This window comes from Myodes glareolus, chromosome 10 (genome assembly GCF_982192425.1).
Source record: "Myodes glareolus chromosome 10, mMyoGla1.1, whole genome shotgun sequence".
In the NCBI taxonomy this organism is placed as follows: Eukaryota; Metazoa; Chordata; class Mammalia; order Rodentia; family Cricetidae; genus Myodes; species Myodes glareolus.
In genome coordinates, this window is record NC_142035.1 from 58705917 (window position 1) to 58722760 (window position 16844).

The 16844-nt window shown below is 46.5% G+C and overlaps 1 protein-coding gene across 4 annotated transcripts in view; it reads left to right on the top strand.

The window, feature by feature from the left end:
• Positions 1-7540, top strand: part of Pla2g4e (phospholipase A2 group IVE) — a 92271-nt gene extending 84731 nt beyond the window's left edge. For all 4 annotated transcript variants that reach the window (XM_087911283.1, XM_087911282.1, XM_087911285.1 and 1 more), the window contains 5 exons: positions 2138-2245; positions 2745-2948; positions 3861-4027; positions 5197-5380; positions 5723-7540. In XM_087911283.1, the coding sequence (XP_087767409.1) occupies positions 2138-2245; positions 2745-2948; positions 3861-4027; positions 5197-5380; positions 5723-5940 (881 nt within the window). In that variant the 3' untranslated portion in view covers positions 5941-7540. The remainder of the gene's footprint in view (positions 1-2137; positions 2246-2744; positions 2949-3860; positions 4028-5196; positions 5381-5722) is intronic.
• The last annotated feature ends 9304 nt before the right edge of the window (positions 7541-16844 follow it).

A 16844-nucleotide genomic window follows, 5' to 3' on the forward strand; every position in this document is an offset into this window, starting at 1 on the left:
CTGGTTGCCTTGATTAGCCTTGAACTCTTGAATTTCCTGGTTCTGCCACATAACATGAATCCAAGAAGGGCTCTGAACCTTCTTCCAGATTGTGACTGCCCTAATCTTTCTGCGGCCCCTTAGTCCCAGAGAGACTTCAGTAAAGGGACCCTACAGGACTCTCCCAGCACCCTGGTCTCCCATGGTCTATCTAGGGTCTACTCAGAAGCAGCCTGGGTGAGGAAGGCTTCTAGAAAATCACACTCTGCCTTTCTCCCTGTCTGGCTCTAGGCAGCAGTGTACCTGCTTCCAAGCAAGACTGAACCCCTCAGATCCCAGGCAGAGGGGACCCCAGCAGAAAGGACAGAGCCACTGGGAAAGCCTAGCCCAGCTTCCTGTTCTTTGCTCCTCGGTTCCTCAGAAGCCAGGTCACTGAGTATGAAGGTCAGAAGGCAGGTCACTGAGTGCAGGGGTCAGAAGGCAGGTCACTGAGTACAAGGGTCAGAAGGCAGGTCACTGAGTGCAGGGGTCAGAAGGCAGGTCACTGGGTACAGGGGTCAGAAGGCAGGTCACTGAGTGCAGGGGTCAGAAGGCAGGTCACTGGGTACAGGGGTCAGAAGGCAGGTCACTGGGTACAGGGGTCAGAAGGCAGGTCACTGAGTGCAGGGGTCAGAAGGCAGGTCACTGGGTACAGGGGTCAGAAGGCAGGTCACTGGGTACAGGGGTCAGAAGGCAGGTCACTGAGTGAAGGAGTTCACTGTGACATCCACTATCACATCCACTGTGATGCCTACTGTGACATCCACTGTGATGTGCACTGTAACACTTACTGATACCCATTGTGGTGTCCACTGTGACATCACCCACTGTGACATCACCCACTGTGACATCACCCACTGTGACACCATTCACTGTGACATCACCCACTGTGACACCATTCACTGTGACATCACCCACTGTGACATCACCCACTGTGACAGCATTCACTGTGACATCACCCACTGTGACAGCATTCACTGTGACATCACCCACTGTGACACCATTCACTGTGACATCATCAACTGTGACATCACCCACTGTGACATCACCCACTGTGACACCATTCACTGTGACACCATTCACTGTGACATCATCAACTGTGACATCACCCACTGTGACATCACCCACTGTGACATCATCCACTGTGACATCCACTCTTTGTTTTTCTCTTCAAAATCTTATCTACAAACAAAATGCTAGAAAATAAGCCTATCTTTATGGCTTCAAGAGCAGCTATTTAAACATGTTTTATTTAAATAGGATGCCTATATTCCACTTACTCCAAAGCAACCCATTCCAGAAAGCCCCATTGAATCCCATCTCGTCTATGATATCCGCACAGAAGCCCACAGTGCACAGTTCCTTCCTCTCCCCTAAGCCCCTAGACTAAAGTCTGTGTGGTTTTGAAGCCTATAATTCAGCTTGAACTCTGGTTCCTCACTTGCTAGCTGTGCAAAGTTGCCTAAATTGCCTAACTTCTCTGGATCTGTTTCCTCAGGTCCATATGAGAAACTTAAATAGAGAATATAATTGTTAGTATTGGCTTGTTATGATAGGGTCTCACTATCATAACAGGTAGCCCAGATAGACCTGAAGCTTACTATATAGCCTAGGTTAGTTTCAAATTCTTGTCTATCCTGTACCTTCCTACTGGGCTTACAAGAGTGAACTACCATATCTGGTTTATTATTATTTCATAGTATTAATATATAAAATTTTATATAACCGTATAGTATTGTTATATAAATTTTACATTCAAAAGTAAGAGCTAACTTTCTATGTATCAAGGCTTACTGTATGCCAGACACTATCTTAAGTGCTTTCTCAGTGTGAGCTGATGCAAGGGTGGAACTGGGTTTGAACTCAAAGCCTGCGCTTGTCAGTTACCCCTGCAGCTGTGTCTTAAGCACCCTCCTGGCCCCTGACCTGAGGGGAGGGAGAAAAAGAGCCAAGGACTGGCACCATCAGCCATTGCATGGAACTGCTCAGTGGGAGTCAGAAATCCAAGTTCGTCCCTCCTGCAAGCAGCCTGGTCTGGAGTAGGCACTGAGGCCAAGGCTCAGCCAGTGAAATTTAGGGGGCCTGGAGAGAGTTGTTCATGGCTTCTCCGCTTCTCTAGGTTTGTGGAGTAGCATCTTCTCCTTGAACCTGCTTGATGCCTGGAATTTGTCCCATACCTCAGAGGAGTTCTTCTACAGGTGGACAAGGGAGAGACTGCATGACATCGGTGGGTGGCAGCCTGGCTTCCCCTCTTGGGTAATGGATCTATAGCGTATGGTTCATGAACTAAGGACTGGTTGCCTGGCACTGTTTCTCCTTCGTCCCCGTGATCCAGACAAGGGAAGGCAGCTGGGCCAGAGTGTTTTCCTTCACTGGTGGCAGGGGTGGGGGCAGGGTGGCTACAGGTGGTGCTTGTGCCAAGGTCCAGAAGGATACCTCCAACATCCAAAGACCTGATGGCCCTGGGAATCTCTGAGCACAGAGAAACACAAGACTTCTGGGCTCGCCATCCTCTCTGGGGCCTTTCTTCCTGGCCATTCTCCTTCTCTCTCTCCATCCCTCCCCACCCTCATCTCATACTTCTGTCCTAAGTCCTCTTGGGTTCAGAGTTAGGGCTTGGGCGAAGCAGTGTGAACTGCACTTAGAGTGACTCTCTCTCTCAAGGGTCGAGCAATCAGGCGCTACCCCAACTTTTGTAACCGGCCCTGCATCCCTTCCCCCTACAGAAGATGATCCACTCCTGCCCGAAATCCCGAAATGTGACGCTAACCCCTTGGAGACCACAGTAGTGATCCCAGCGTCATGGCTGTCCAACACCTTCCGAGAGATCCTCACGCACAGGCCCCTCGTGTCTGAGTTCCACAACTTCCTGTACGGATTGCAGCTGCATACTGGCTACCTACAACACAAACAGTTCTCGATGTGGAAAGGTACCCGCCTGGGCTGGGTGCTCCTCCAGGGCTGGCTCTCTTGGGAGGGAGATAAATAGAATTGAAGTTGCCATGGAGAAAGACAGCCTCTTCTGGTCATGTTAATAGGGAGAAACAGTTGGCTTGGGCAAGGATGTGGGGAAGGGGGGAGGGACTAGTCAGGTTTATGGCTGAGGGCTTGAACGAACACAGCTCTGCCAGCAGGGGGCAATGCAGGCATTAATTAATTAATTGACTAACTGCAGAATCTGAGCAACTGTCCCAGCGGCAGATGTTGACCCCATTCTACAAATGGAGAGATATGAGCACTTTTGGCAATATCTTTGGGGAACACCTTTCACTGTGAGTGAAAGCCCCTTTGCAGTTGAACAAGAACAGCCTCGCTCAGTCTCACAGCCCCGGACCTTAAACTGCACTCTCAAAGCTTTGATTCTGTGTGCCTCTCCTTGCTAAGGCTTTGGGGACAAGGTCTAGGGTGCCTCCTCTCCCACCACGTGGAAATCTTTGATGTTTTATTTGACCACAGCCTGCAAAGTCCTTAAGTCTGGACCATTATCCTTATCCTTGCTATCTGGAGCAAAATAGGCAGATGTCTCTGGGTCCACGGGTACCCCTAGTTTATAGGATGTTAAGCCCCTCCTTCTCCATAAGCTCCATGGATGGGTCATGGCAGGTTTGTGTGCAAAACCCATACAAAACTTGCTAAAGTTTCAAGAGCATGCTGTTATACGTCAGCCCACCCAGAGAAGTAGGACTCGGTGCCTTAGAGAGAATGTGGGAGATTAGAGGCCCCAGGATGAAGCAAGAAAGCTCCAAGCAGGGCACTCTGGTCATATCAGTGCCTCCACCCACCCACTGCTGACATCAGGGCACCGGGTAGCTAAGATGTTAACTAGAGGGCTTGACTTTCAGACACAGTACTGGACACCTTCCCAAACCAGCTGACACAGTTCACAAAGCATCTGAACCTGCTGGACACTGCCTTCTTTGTCAACTCCAGCTACGCACCCCTCCTTAGGCCGGAGAGAAAAATCGACCTCATCATCCACCTCAATTACTGCGCGGGATCCCAGACAAAGGCAAGTAAAGCAGGGACGGTGTCAGCCCTGCTGCTCCTGAGCTGTCAGAGTCAGAGGCTCTACCTCGGAGACTGCACGGGTGTGAAATGGGAGAAGGTGCCCGGCTAGCGCACTCCGAGGCTGCGTCAGAGGAGCTTCCCTTGCGCAGCACCATCAGGGCCGGAGGACCAAACCTCGCTGACAACCAGCTGACTCTCACGTGCTGGGACTTGGGATTTGCCTGAACTCCGTGAATAGCAACCTTATTATTGCCCTTAAGCATCCGATGCACTTGGCCATTTTTCAGCTGAAAAAAAAAATATCTTGATGATTTGTAATATCATGTTTTCAAAATAATCCTAGGGTCCATGTAATCCATATGGTTAAACGAGTTAGCAGTGGTGGTAGTAGAGGTGGTACTATTATTATTATTGTTGTTGTTGTTATTATTGTTATTTACTCTCTCTTTAAGGGAAAACCCTGGTTTTTGGTGTTTGTTTATTTGTTTTAGAATTTTTTTGTTATTAACTTTGATACAATCCCATCCTGAAGCCAGGAAAAGAAAGGAATTATAGACAGATAATTAGAACGGAAGCAATAGTTGTGGCCTAAGCTCGTAAAGAAGCAACCGGGCACTTCCCTACCCAGGACCTCACCTGGCCTTGCACCAGCTCCTTATGGTAGACTGCACAGCTGCTATTACCCCTAAGTCACAGACTAAGAAGCTAGCTGGAGGTGCATGCAAATAAGGCAATGATGGGACTGGGGGTTCTTTGTGACTTAAAAGGTACTTTTTCAAAATCCAGACTTCGGACACTGTCACTTCCAAAGTCTCTGAGTGGTCAGTCAGGACTCCAGGCCCCAGTGTCTGTCAGTCTCACAGAGGCTACCCCTGTGTCCCCACATCTGTCTTGGGGGGAAGCAGCAACAGTGAAGCTTCTGTGTTTCCATTCAGGGGAGGGGCTTTCATCAAGATGGGCCCCAGCCCACTGCCTGGGCCTTTTGTCCTAACCTGGCTTTCTTCTTAAAATACCACACAGCGGCAAAGCAGCTTGGGACCAGAGCTAGCTAGAAAAAAAATCAGGAAACCAGACCCAGGATCTCTGTTGGGGCTCACCCCTAGCACCCCCCACCTCGGGCCTCTTCCCAACAAGTTCTAACGTTCAAAGTGTCCTCCCATGACATTATAGCCCCTGAAACAAACCTGTGAGTACTGCACCACGCAGAACATCCCCTTCCCCAGCTACTCCATCCAGGAGGATGACAAAAGTCTCAAGGAGTGTTACCTGATGGAGAATCCCCAGGAACTCGCTGCCCCCATTGTGGCTTACTTCCCGCTCATCAATGACACCTTCCAGAAGTACAAGGCTCCAGGTAAGCTCCCTCAACGTCATGCTCCCGGCGTCTGCTGGAGACAGGCAAAAGCCCATTTTTAGACTTACAGAATCTTCTGAAGACCCCAAAGGGGAGGCCTGACTTAGCTCTAGTCTGAACCCAGAGAATTCCCTCCATCCTCTCCCATGAACTGGCAATATGGTCTCCTGCTCTTTTAGTCATTCAACCATTTATTGATACCCAGCTATGTGAAAACCTCAGATGGATAAACTATGCTTTAGGGGTGTGTGTGTGTGTGTGTGTGTGTGTGTGTGTGTGTGTGTGTGTGAGAACAAGTCCTTCCTACCTACTATAATCTTTAGCAAATCCTCTTGCCCCAAGGTGTAGAACGAAGTCCCGAGGAGCTGGAACTGGGCCAGCTGAACATCTATGGCGCCAAGTCTCCCTACGCTACCAAGGAACTGACGTACACAGAGGCTGCTTTCGACAAGCTGGTGAAGCTCTCAGAATATAATATCCTCAATAACAAAGACGCGCTCATTCAGGCTGTGAGACTGGCAGTGGAGAAGAAGCGCATGAAGAGTCAGTGTCCCTCCTAGGCCTGGGGGAGCCCTGCTTATCCTGTGTCTGCTTCTATTGTCAGAAGCATCAGCCCTCAAAGCCTGACCTCACACACCGCTGCTGCCCTGCTTTCTGGCCAGGGGTGCAGGCGGCTTGGCCTGGGCTTTCTAGCGCAACATTACAAAGGAGCAAGGAAGAGAGAAAAAGGAAAGAAGAAGGAATCGATCGAGTTTTACACTCCTGGAGTTTCTCTCCACTTCCCAGTCTGGAAGGTACCACGTTCGCAGGCTCCCACACAGTCTCAAATGTAAAACGCAAATGTGGCCTTCCTCCTCCTGCGATCGGAGAAATGCCTAGGAAGACTGAGAACTGCTCTAAGTTCCTCGGGGAAATGCTTTGTAAATTTAATGTGATTGCATCCTTGGAATTTTTGTTGTCAACAGTGTTTTGTGATTTATTTTTATTTTTCTTTTTTACTATGATGAGATGACGAAGAGAGTATTGGTGGAAAGCGGGGTCTCTGATGCCACAAAGCCAAACCGGTGACCAACCCGTGCCACTGATGCCTCTTCAGCTGCCAGAGCCCTGGGCTGGTGGGCATCCAACCCTGATCAGGATCAGGTCACCCAGCCCCAGGAAAACCAGGCCCTGCTAGAATGCAGCATAAACCCACAGAGTGCGGATCCAGGATACCTGAGCAGGCTGTGGGTACCAGTTCAGTGGCATGAAGCCGTCCAGTGCCATCCACGCTCTCTGACATCTCTCTGGCTTCCAGATGCAGTTATTTATTTCTAAGTTGAATCCTCTTATTTATCACAGAAGACACCACAGCCAGTTTCTCTAAGTTTTTATGAAGTGACTCAGGGAATAAGGTTAGGAAGGACGGCCTCAGAATGACGACTTAGGACCCTGAGAAAGACCTCAGTTTTGGAGGGAAATATCTGATGAGCTCTGAACGCAGACACCAGACTCCAGGCTTCACTAATAGAACAGAACGCAAGCCCCTGTAGTGAGAAGACGGAAGCTGGAAGGCAGCGAGGCCTGTGGCCTGCACTGAGCCCAACAAACCTGGAGGACAAGGCCCTTTTTCTGAGCCACGTGATCCCACCACAGTCCTTGGCTGTTGAGAGATGAATGGTACCCAACATTTTTGTTCATTTTTTTAAATGGGCACTTGTTTCCATCACTGCTATTCAGAGTGTGATTGGGGCTAGCCACACTGACAAGGACCTGTACTGTGAAGAGATTGGTGTTCCCCTCCAGCCTCACCTGCCCCCAGGTGATTCCTTTGTGGGAAGAATGGATTTTCCACACATTTCTATCAACTTGGAGAACGTGAGCCCATAGACTCCTTTGAGCCATTGGTAAGCTGGTCTTCTTGGCCTGCAGAACTGGTCCCTATACCCACGTGATGCTGACGTGAGTTGGATGTCCCTCACCTCCTCTAGCCTTCTACTGGCGTAGCTGGCTGCCATCGCTTTTCCCTCCCTCATGCAGGGAGCAGGCTCTGAATTGAGCCAGAATAGGACCTGCATCTTGCAAAGTGAAGACAGCCATGCCTTGGACTCTCCACAGCATGTGAAGTTTATAAGATCACTGTACCATTTGAGCACAGAATAAAGTGGTCATGAGGGTGAATGCTGGCCCATTTGCTTTCATTATCTGGTGCTACAAAGCACTCCTGACCTGGACCCCTATCCTTGCCCCTACCCCCACCTCTGCCCTCATCCCCACAGTTCTCTGGTCTTTCTTCTCTCTAGCAGCTACTAGGGGTAGAGGAAGCCTGATGGACATAAGCCTCTTCAGAGAGCTTTGTTGCCTGTTCCTGGGGTGGCCACTGCTTTCGGTAAGGACTCCCCTGTTTTTATGAAACTCTCATCAGCTAGTGGAGTACTACCTGAGGCAGACCAGGATGCTCCCAGCCCATGTGCTCAGCGGGAGGAACTAAAGGAAGCCGAATGACGGCTTACATCAGTGACGAGTGCATGCTTGTGCACAGCAGGCTGAAAACCATTTGCTTCCCAGGAACTTAGATTTGGGTTGTGTCAGTAGCGACAGAGGGTCACAGCCCCACACTGTCACTCTCAGCATCCTGAGGAGTGACCCTAAGCTTTCGAAACATTGGTTAAGGTTAAACTGGGATTCCTAGCTTCAACACGGAAAGAATTTCAGGACGACCTGGAATTGTGAAGAACAGCTGGTATTTTTATTAAGGACATTAAAAAAAATTTATTGAGCTATATTTTTTTTCTCCGCTCCCCTCCCATCCTCTCCCCTCCCCTTCTACCCTCTCTCATGGTGCCCATGCTCCCATTTTACTCAGGAGATCTTGTCTTTTTCTACTTCCCATGTAGATTAGGATCCTCATTGTTGTCTAGGTTCTCTGGAATTGTGAATTCTAGGCTGATTTTTCTTTGCTTTATGTCTAAAAACCACTTATGAGTGAGTACATATGATGTTTGTCTTTCTGGGTCTGGGTTACCTCACTCATTATGATGTTTTCTAGATCCATCCATTTGCCCACAAATTTCAAGATGTCATTATTTTTTTCTGTTGTGTAGTATTCCATTGTGTAAATGAACCATATTTTCCTTATCCATTCTTTGGTTGAGGGACATTTAGGTTGTTTCCAGGTTCTGGCTATGACAAACAAAGCTGCTATGAACATAGATGAGCACATGTCCTTGTGGTACGATTGAGCATTCTTTGCATCTATACCCAAAAGTGGTATTGTTGGGTCTTGAGGAAGGTTGTTTCCTAATTTTCTGACAAATCGCCACGCTGACATCCAAAGGGGTTGTACCAGCTTGCACTCCCACCAGCAATGGAGGAGTGTTCCCTTTACCCCACATCTTCTCCAACATAAGTTGTCTGTTAAGGACATTTTAATATAGGCTTAAGTAGTAGGGGTAAGACTGAGAGGAGCCCAGGAGGAAAAAAAAAAAGATTCACCCAAGTGGGAGCATGTTCTTCCTATGGGGAAGTGGGAAAGAGTGAGGCGTGCCAAAGTCTGAGCATAGGCTCTCCAGGGAGAACAAGCAATTCATGTTTTAGCACTAGCCATGTAGACATTGTATTGGCTCTCAGGTTACATCTCAAGAAATCCCTTTTTCCTTCTTCCTCCCCACCCTCTGTTGAGATGAGGCAAGAGGTGGCTTCAGAGATGCACTGGATAAAATCATAATCTGATAAGGTAAAACCAGAAGCCAGAGCCAGCAAAATGACTCAACAGGTAAAGTCCAAAACCAAACCAAACCTCATACAAGCCTCATGGTGGCTGAGTCCCATGCCCACAGACCTCCTAGGCCCCATTGTACCCGAGAGCTGTCAGCATCTGTCTCTGCTCCCAGAGCACCTCGCTGCCCACAGTTTCCTTGCCCACCAGTCCAATTGCAAATGCCTGGGACACAAGAAGGGGCCAAGCAGTGACTAAATTTCAAGGAGCTGCCTCTGGTCCCCCATGGGAGGGCCACATGGAAGCTGATCCTCAACCTCTATGCACAAGGGCACAGCAGGTACAGATAACAGGAGCAACTGGCCTGTATGATTAGTTCAAGAGCACAGAACTGTGTTTCCAGAGAAATCTATGGGGGGGGGGGGGAACCATCACAAGCCAGGCCAGATTAAAGGCGACAAAGAACTCACCTCAAAATAAGAGACACGTCAAAGAAACCCGTGGCAATGTTTCAAATCCTAACCTGTAATACTTGAATGCCTGAACACAACCTTTATCCTCATCTATGAAGTGGGCATCATGTTCCTGGTTCTGTTGTTAGCATGGTCCTTTCTAGAAACAAACTGTCAGTTAGGAATTGCATTTTTGTCTCTGAAAAGTGGAGGCTTTGACAAAGTCCAGAGAGATACAGTCTGAGGTCCCTGCAAGAGGGATGCAGTCTGAGGTCCCTGCCCAGAGAGATGCAGTCTGAGGTCCCTGCCCAGAGGGCTGCAGTCTGAGGTCCCTGCCCAGAGGGCTGCAGTCTGAGGTCCCTACCCAGAGAGATGCAGTCTGAGGTCCCTGCCCAGAGGGCTGCAGTCTGAGGTCCCTACCCAGAGAGATGCAGTCTGAGGTCCCTGCCCAGAGAGATGCAGTCTGAGGTCCCTGCCCAGAGAGATGCAGTCTGAGGTCCCTGCCCAGAGGGATGCTGTCTGAGGTCCCTGCACAGAGGGTGAGGGAGCCTGCTTCTGTTGGCTCTTTGCTTTGCCATCCCCTGTGTAGCCCTTGGCCATAGGGTCCAGAATGAGCCCAGGAACTCTAGCAGCACATCATTCTGCCAGACCAGGAAAGATAGGAGAAAAACAAACAAACAAACAAAAGAGCCAGACATGGTGGCACACACCTTTAATCTCAGCCCTCTGGGAGACAGAGGCAGGTAGATTTCTGCATTTAAGACCACCTTGGTCTACAGAGTGAGTTCCAGGACATCCAGGGTTACACAGAGAAAAAAAATTCTTTCTGATAAGATCTCATGACCAGACTTGCCTGCAGGGAGTCTGGAAAATTTAGCTTTTTACTTAGCTGGCAATGTGTCCAAGAACTAAGTCAAGAGTCATCTTGCTAAAGGTGTCTTCCCTGAAGGGCCGACTAGACACCCATGCTCTACCAGGTACATTTTAAGTGATCTCAGTGGCTTACAAAAGTGGCCACAGAGAAAACAGAACAGGGTGTGGGAGTGGTGGGGGCTTTCCTCACGAGCCAGAGAAGCTGCTCTCTCCTCTCAGGCCTGTAAGCCGCTCTGCAGTGTAAGGCACTGGCCTTGGTCAGCATCTACACCCAGCCATCAAACATAAGCTCAAGACAAACCTATGGCTAAGGAGTAAGGGCTAAACCTTCCACAAGAATAACAACAGGGGGCTGGAGAGATGGCTCAGCGGTTAGGAGCGCTAGCTGGTCTTCCTAAAGGTCCTGAGTTCAAATCACAACTACATGGTGGCTCACAACCAGCTGTAATAAGATCCGGTGCCCTCTTCTGGCCGGCAGGCACACATGCAGGCAGAACACTGTATAGATAATAAATAAAAGTATTTAAAAAAAAAAAGAATAGTGATAGAACTTTGGCAAATGTTACATTTTTCTCTCATACACAGAGTCTAGATTTCGAAAGAAGTATGAAGGTCGAATAGGACTGTTTCGGAAGAGGAAAGAGTGCGGCAGGGAAGAGGAAGGGCAGGAGGGCAGTGAGAGAAAGGATGAGATCCAGGTGCAGGATCCACCGTGTGGAAATGTCAGAGGAGGCCTGGAGAGGCGCCTCGGTCGATAAAGAGCCTGCTGGGCAGGCACGAGGACCTGAGACTGGATCCTTGGCACCCCCATAAAAGCCTGGTGCTTAAGTGCACAAATGTAACTTCGGGGTGGGGCACCGGCCAGGCAACCTAGTGAATCAGTGCGCTCCGGGTTCAATGAAAGACCTTGTCTCAAAAACTAAGGTAGAAAGCCATGGAGGAAGACGCTGGATATCCATCTCTGACCTGCACACACACAGGCACACATGTGTACATGCATCCACAGGAACACACACACACTCATACCCCATGTATACAAAATATAATGAAAGGCATAATTTTATACAATGACCATTGTGCTAATAAAATTGTATAATTATTTTTTTCAAAAAAAATAAATTTTCCCACCCAGCAAAGAGAGTTGTGAATCTTACTATTAGGCTGCTTTCTTCCGGGATTACATAATACAGAGACTGCCAGGCACCCTGGAGAACTGCAGCGTGTACGTAGTATTAGCTTGGGAAAACAACTGGCTTCGGATGAAAAGCTGAGCGGAACTGGGACTGTGTAATGGGAAGAAAGCAAACCAAAGGAGAACCGCATGCATAAATGAAAACAAGATGACGATAGAGACGACCGGCCTCCACCCTCGCCTCTCCCAACCCCCACCCCCTGATCCCACCCCACTCAACCCCCATCCCACCACCACCTCTAAGTCAAGGACTTAGCAGAAGCAAGAATGATGCTGGGGCAGCTTCAGGAAGCAGAAGGGAAAGAAGAGAAGGCACCATAGTGCTGGGGAAGTAGGAGGAGACACAACAGGACTGCCTTTCCTTTTTTTTTCTTTTTTTCTTTTTTTCTTTTTTTTGTTTTTTTTTGTTTTTTGTTTTTTTTGAACTAAAGGTAATTCATTTATGTTTCTTCCTTACTTTTCTTTCCTGCTTGTAAAACAAAAATGTGATTGTTCTGTAAAGATTGAAAAAATTCTAAAGCCCATAAAGAGAAAACTAAGACTATCTATTCCCACACTCTGGGAGCATTACAATTTGGGGGTTCATCACTTCTATCTTTTTCTTGAGTACTCTAAAAATCTTTAAACAAAAATATAAAATCATGTACGTCCACTAAAAAAAAAATTAGAGTTGTAGTTTTTGCTTGTTTCCCTTTTTCAAGATGGGGTTTCTCTGTGTAATAGCAGGGCCATCCTGGAACTCACACTATAGACCAGGCTGGCCTTGAACTCACAGAGATCCGTCTGCCTCTGCCTCCTGAGAGCCGGGATTAAAGATGTGCACCACCACCGCCTGGCCAAGTTGTAGTTTTTAAAACACCACATAGGACTGAAGAGACGGCTCAGTAGTTAAGGGTATTGGTCATTCTTCATTTCCCAGCAACAACACGCACATGGTGGCTCGATCATGTGTAATTCCGGTTCCAGGGAATGCAACATCCTCTTCTGGCCTCTCTGGGCACCAGGCACACATGTGGTGCACAAACATCCAGACAAAAATACCCATACTATAAAATTAAATTAATTTTTAAAAGGCCCTGTCTCAAAAAACATCGAAACAAAATTCAACACACTACCATACAACACAAAATCACGCTCTGAAGCCATTCCTAAGCACACAGCTCAGCAGGTGCAAACATTTCACACAGTTGTGCAACAGCTCTCTGGAGCTTTCCCACTAGCAAAATGGAAACTTTGCACCCATTGAATAATGTCCTGTTTCCTCTTCCCCGAAAGTTCTGGTAGCCGCCGCTCTGACTCTACTTCCTGTTTCTATGAACTTGACTACTTTAGAAACCTCTACAAAAGAGACATCTACCTTATCACCTCTCTGTGACTGGCTTCTTCACCACAGAAATCTTCAGATACCCACGATGCGTCATGTGCCGCTCACTGAGCTACAACCCTAATCCAAAATACTCTGTTTTTTTTTCTTTTCAGGTCATTAATATTCTTATATGACGCAACGTTCAATAACTGTGTAGGAAGCCACCATTTCTTTAACTCTGTAGGAGACAGCTAGTTGCAGTTTTTCAGTATTATGATAATAAACTTCCTCACAGATAAAGTTTGATATTCATTATTCCACAGGGTAAATATCCTCACGTTAGTTTCTTCAACATATAATTTCTGAGACAAAAAATAGATGAATTTTTGGCAACGCATCAAGGAATGATTGACATGTAATCAACTGCATATATTGAAAGTACATAATTCGGGGGTCTGGAGAGATGGCTCAGTAGTTAAGCGCATTGGCTGCTTTTGCAGAGTACCTACGGTCAATTCCCTGCACCCACTTGGTGGTTTACAACCAGCTGTAACTTCAGTCTCTGGGGAAATCTCGTGCCTTCCTCTGGCCTCCTCTGGTAGTGCATGCGTGTGGTACACAGATATACAAGCAGGCCAAACATCCATACATGGAAAATAAAATATTTTTAAAGAAAGTACATAGTATGATTAATGTCCTATGTGTACAAGTATGAAGCTATAACCAAAACCAAGTTCAGGAATGTCTTCGTTGATTCCCAAAAGGTTTCTTCTAAGCTCTTCTTTCTCTTTATAACCCTTCCTTCTCCTCCTCCTACTAGATTATGTGATAGGTGTCTTTACCTTTCCAGGAAATAACCGAACGTCTCCCAGAGGTGTCCAGTCATTTCACATTCCCACAAGTTGTATAAGGCAGTTACAACTTCTTGTCAACAATTGGTATGATCTTGATAATTTTACAAAATCTATTAGGTACATTGTGATTTTTTTGTGGTTTTAATTTTCCTTTCCCTAATGATTAATGATGTTAAACACACCACATTTTTGTGAAGTGGCTGTTGGAACTTTCTCAGCATTAAAATTTGTTTTTATTTTTAAAACTTTTTCCTTTTTGATGTGTTTTGTCTTTCTGTTATGGCTGTGCACCATGTGCATGCAGTGCCTACAGAGGCCAGGAGAGGGCGTTAGGTCCCTGAGTCAACATGTGGGTGTTGAGAATTGAATCTGGGTCCTCTGGAAGAACAGCTAGCTCTCTTAGTCACGGAGACATCTCTCCAACCCCTTGTTATTAAATTTTAAAGGTCTAAACATTCTGTATATAATTGTGAGATGTTATCTGTAAATATACTCTTCAAGTCTGCACCTTACCTTTCCCATAGTTCCTTCATAGATAGGACATTCTATGAAATCCAGTTTATCAATTAATTTTCTTTATATGGATGTCCCTCTGGTGTTATCTAGGAAAAATTACCCTACCTTATAACCACACAAATTTTCTCATGTTTTCTTTGAGAACTTTTATAATTTGTAAATTTTACATTTAGTTCTAGAATTCCTTTGAGTTAATTTGAATAAAGGGATGAGGCTTAGATCAAAACTCATGTTTCTGTATACAGGCATCCTATTAATCTAGAACTATACGTGGGTTGTGTTTGGTGTGTGGGGGGGTGTGTGGAACCCACTATTTCATGCATGCTAAGCTTCTACATTCTTCTTTCTAATTTTTATATTTTTTTATGTTTTATTTAACTTTATCTTATGTGCATTGGTGTGAAGGTGTCAGATCCCCTGCAACTGGATCTTTAGACAGTTGTGAGCTGCCATGTGGGTGCTGGGAATTGAACCCACGTCCTCTGGAAGAGAAGTCAGTGCTCTTAACCACTGAGCCATTTCTCCAGCCCCTAAGCTTCTACATTCTAAACTGTGCTTATAAAAGACTTTCTTAGCTGTCTCGGTGGCATGTGCCTGTAATCCTAGCACTTGGGAGGCAGAGGCAGAAGCAGAAGAATCAAGATGAGATCAAGGTTATTCCTATGTAGCTAGGGTGCATGAGGCTGTGCTCCAAAAAGAAAAACAAGCAGATTTTGAATTGTCCACTAAATTGTCTTTGTACTTTGTCAGAAATCAGTCGACCATGTATGTGTAGGTGTCTTTCTGGACTCTGTTCCTTTGACATGTGATTGGCCACTAGATGGTGGCATGTTCTGAAAAATACCATGTTAGAGTGTCATAGAGTATACTTAAATAAACTAAGATGTGATGTCATAAGTCAAGAAAACCTTTCAAAGGCTTGCTGAAATGTCATTAGTATATGCTTATTAGATAATTTTTCCATTAATACCACCCTGTCTTGAATTTTGTAGCTTTATTAGCTTTGAAATTAGATAATACAAGAGCTCCGTTTTTGTTACATTTTACAGTTTTTGTTTACTCTGGGTCCTTCACATTCACCATAAAAAATTTAGAATCATTTTATTAATTTTGACTAAAACAAACACCTGCTGAGATTTTTTTATTAGGATTGCATTAAATGAATTGAGGAAAACTGGCATCTTACTGTTGAGTCTTCTGGTCCATGAACATGATACAGGCAATATATATTTAGGCCTCCATTTCTCTCGGAAATATATTGTGAGTCTCAGCATATAGATCTGGTACATTTGGTTAGATTTAACTCTAAATATTTGTTAGTTTGGGTGCTATTCCAAGGGATGCAGGTTTTCCACTTCAATGTGCAATTGTTGCTTCTAGCACATAGACATAGCTGGTTCTTGCATCTAGAAACCTCACTAATAAATTCACCTCATAGACAAGCAGCTTTTTGTATGGATAGACCATAGTTTGTCCATTCGTCTACAGAATAGTAGACTTTACTATTTACTTTACTTTTACCTCTACTTTAGTGATGAACAAAGTTGTCATAAACATTTTTGTGCTGCACTGGCAATATCTGGGTGATTGTTGAAATGCAGTTTTACAACTACCTCACAAATCAGCTCTGCATTTCTCCCAAGTTCAAGAAGTAATTCATACGCAATCTTTCTCCGAACTTTATGCACACAAGAATCACCTGCAGGCACTTGCTGAGCTCCATCTTGCAACATTTTAATTTAGTAAGTCTGTATACAGCGAGAACTAGAGATCTGTATTGTAGAATCAAGACCTGACCTCATTGGCCACGCTGAAAACGCGCTAGTGTACTTCTCACCAAGGATGCATAGGTGATGGTCAATTATTTCTACCAGTGTCTAGGTTTTAAACTGGAAAGGGGGAGCGAGGAGGTGACAACCGCTCTGATGTTAGTGTTGAGTATAGATTGTAATAATGATGATTCCGTGCGATAGAAAATCAAATAAAACCAAGGAGAAAGGGGGCCTTTAATTGATCCAGAATTCAGTGGAGGCAGAAGAAATATCCACGCAAATAGATTGACGTCTACCTCCTCTCCTTCAAAATTTGCCAGTTATATCGGTCAGGCTGAGTCTCTTCGGGAGTAAACAGGGTTAATAACCTGCCAGCGGAAAAGAAACCTGTTGGTCAACTTTCTGAAATGTCCGTCCCCAGTATCCATGTCCAAAAGCTTAGAATGAATCGAGTTCTAGAAGGGCGGCCTCCGGTGGTTCGTTCCTGCCAGCTAAGACTTGCCCGGAAGCCAACGCCACCTAGCCAGAAGGATGTACCCCGAGCAGACGCGCCCGTGCCACCGAGCCGGGGCGACTCCCTCTCCTCGCCCAGCCCTCCAGGCCGATGCCGTCATCAATAATTCATTTAGACACGCCTTTCCATTGGCTAGAGCCTCCACTCCTCGCTGGCAGACGCCCAATGAGGAAGGACCTGAGAGCGCTTCTGAATAATGAGCGCCCGCCCGTGACGCAGCGGCTGATGATTGGTCGTCGCGGCAGAGGGCGGGCCCGGGAGCGGGCGGCGGCGAGAGCTGCCCGGGCG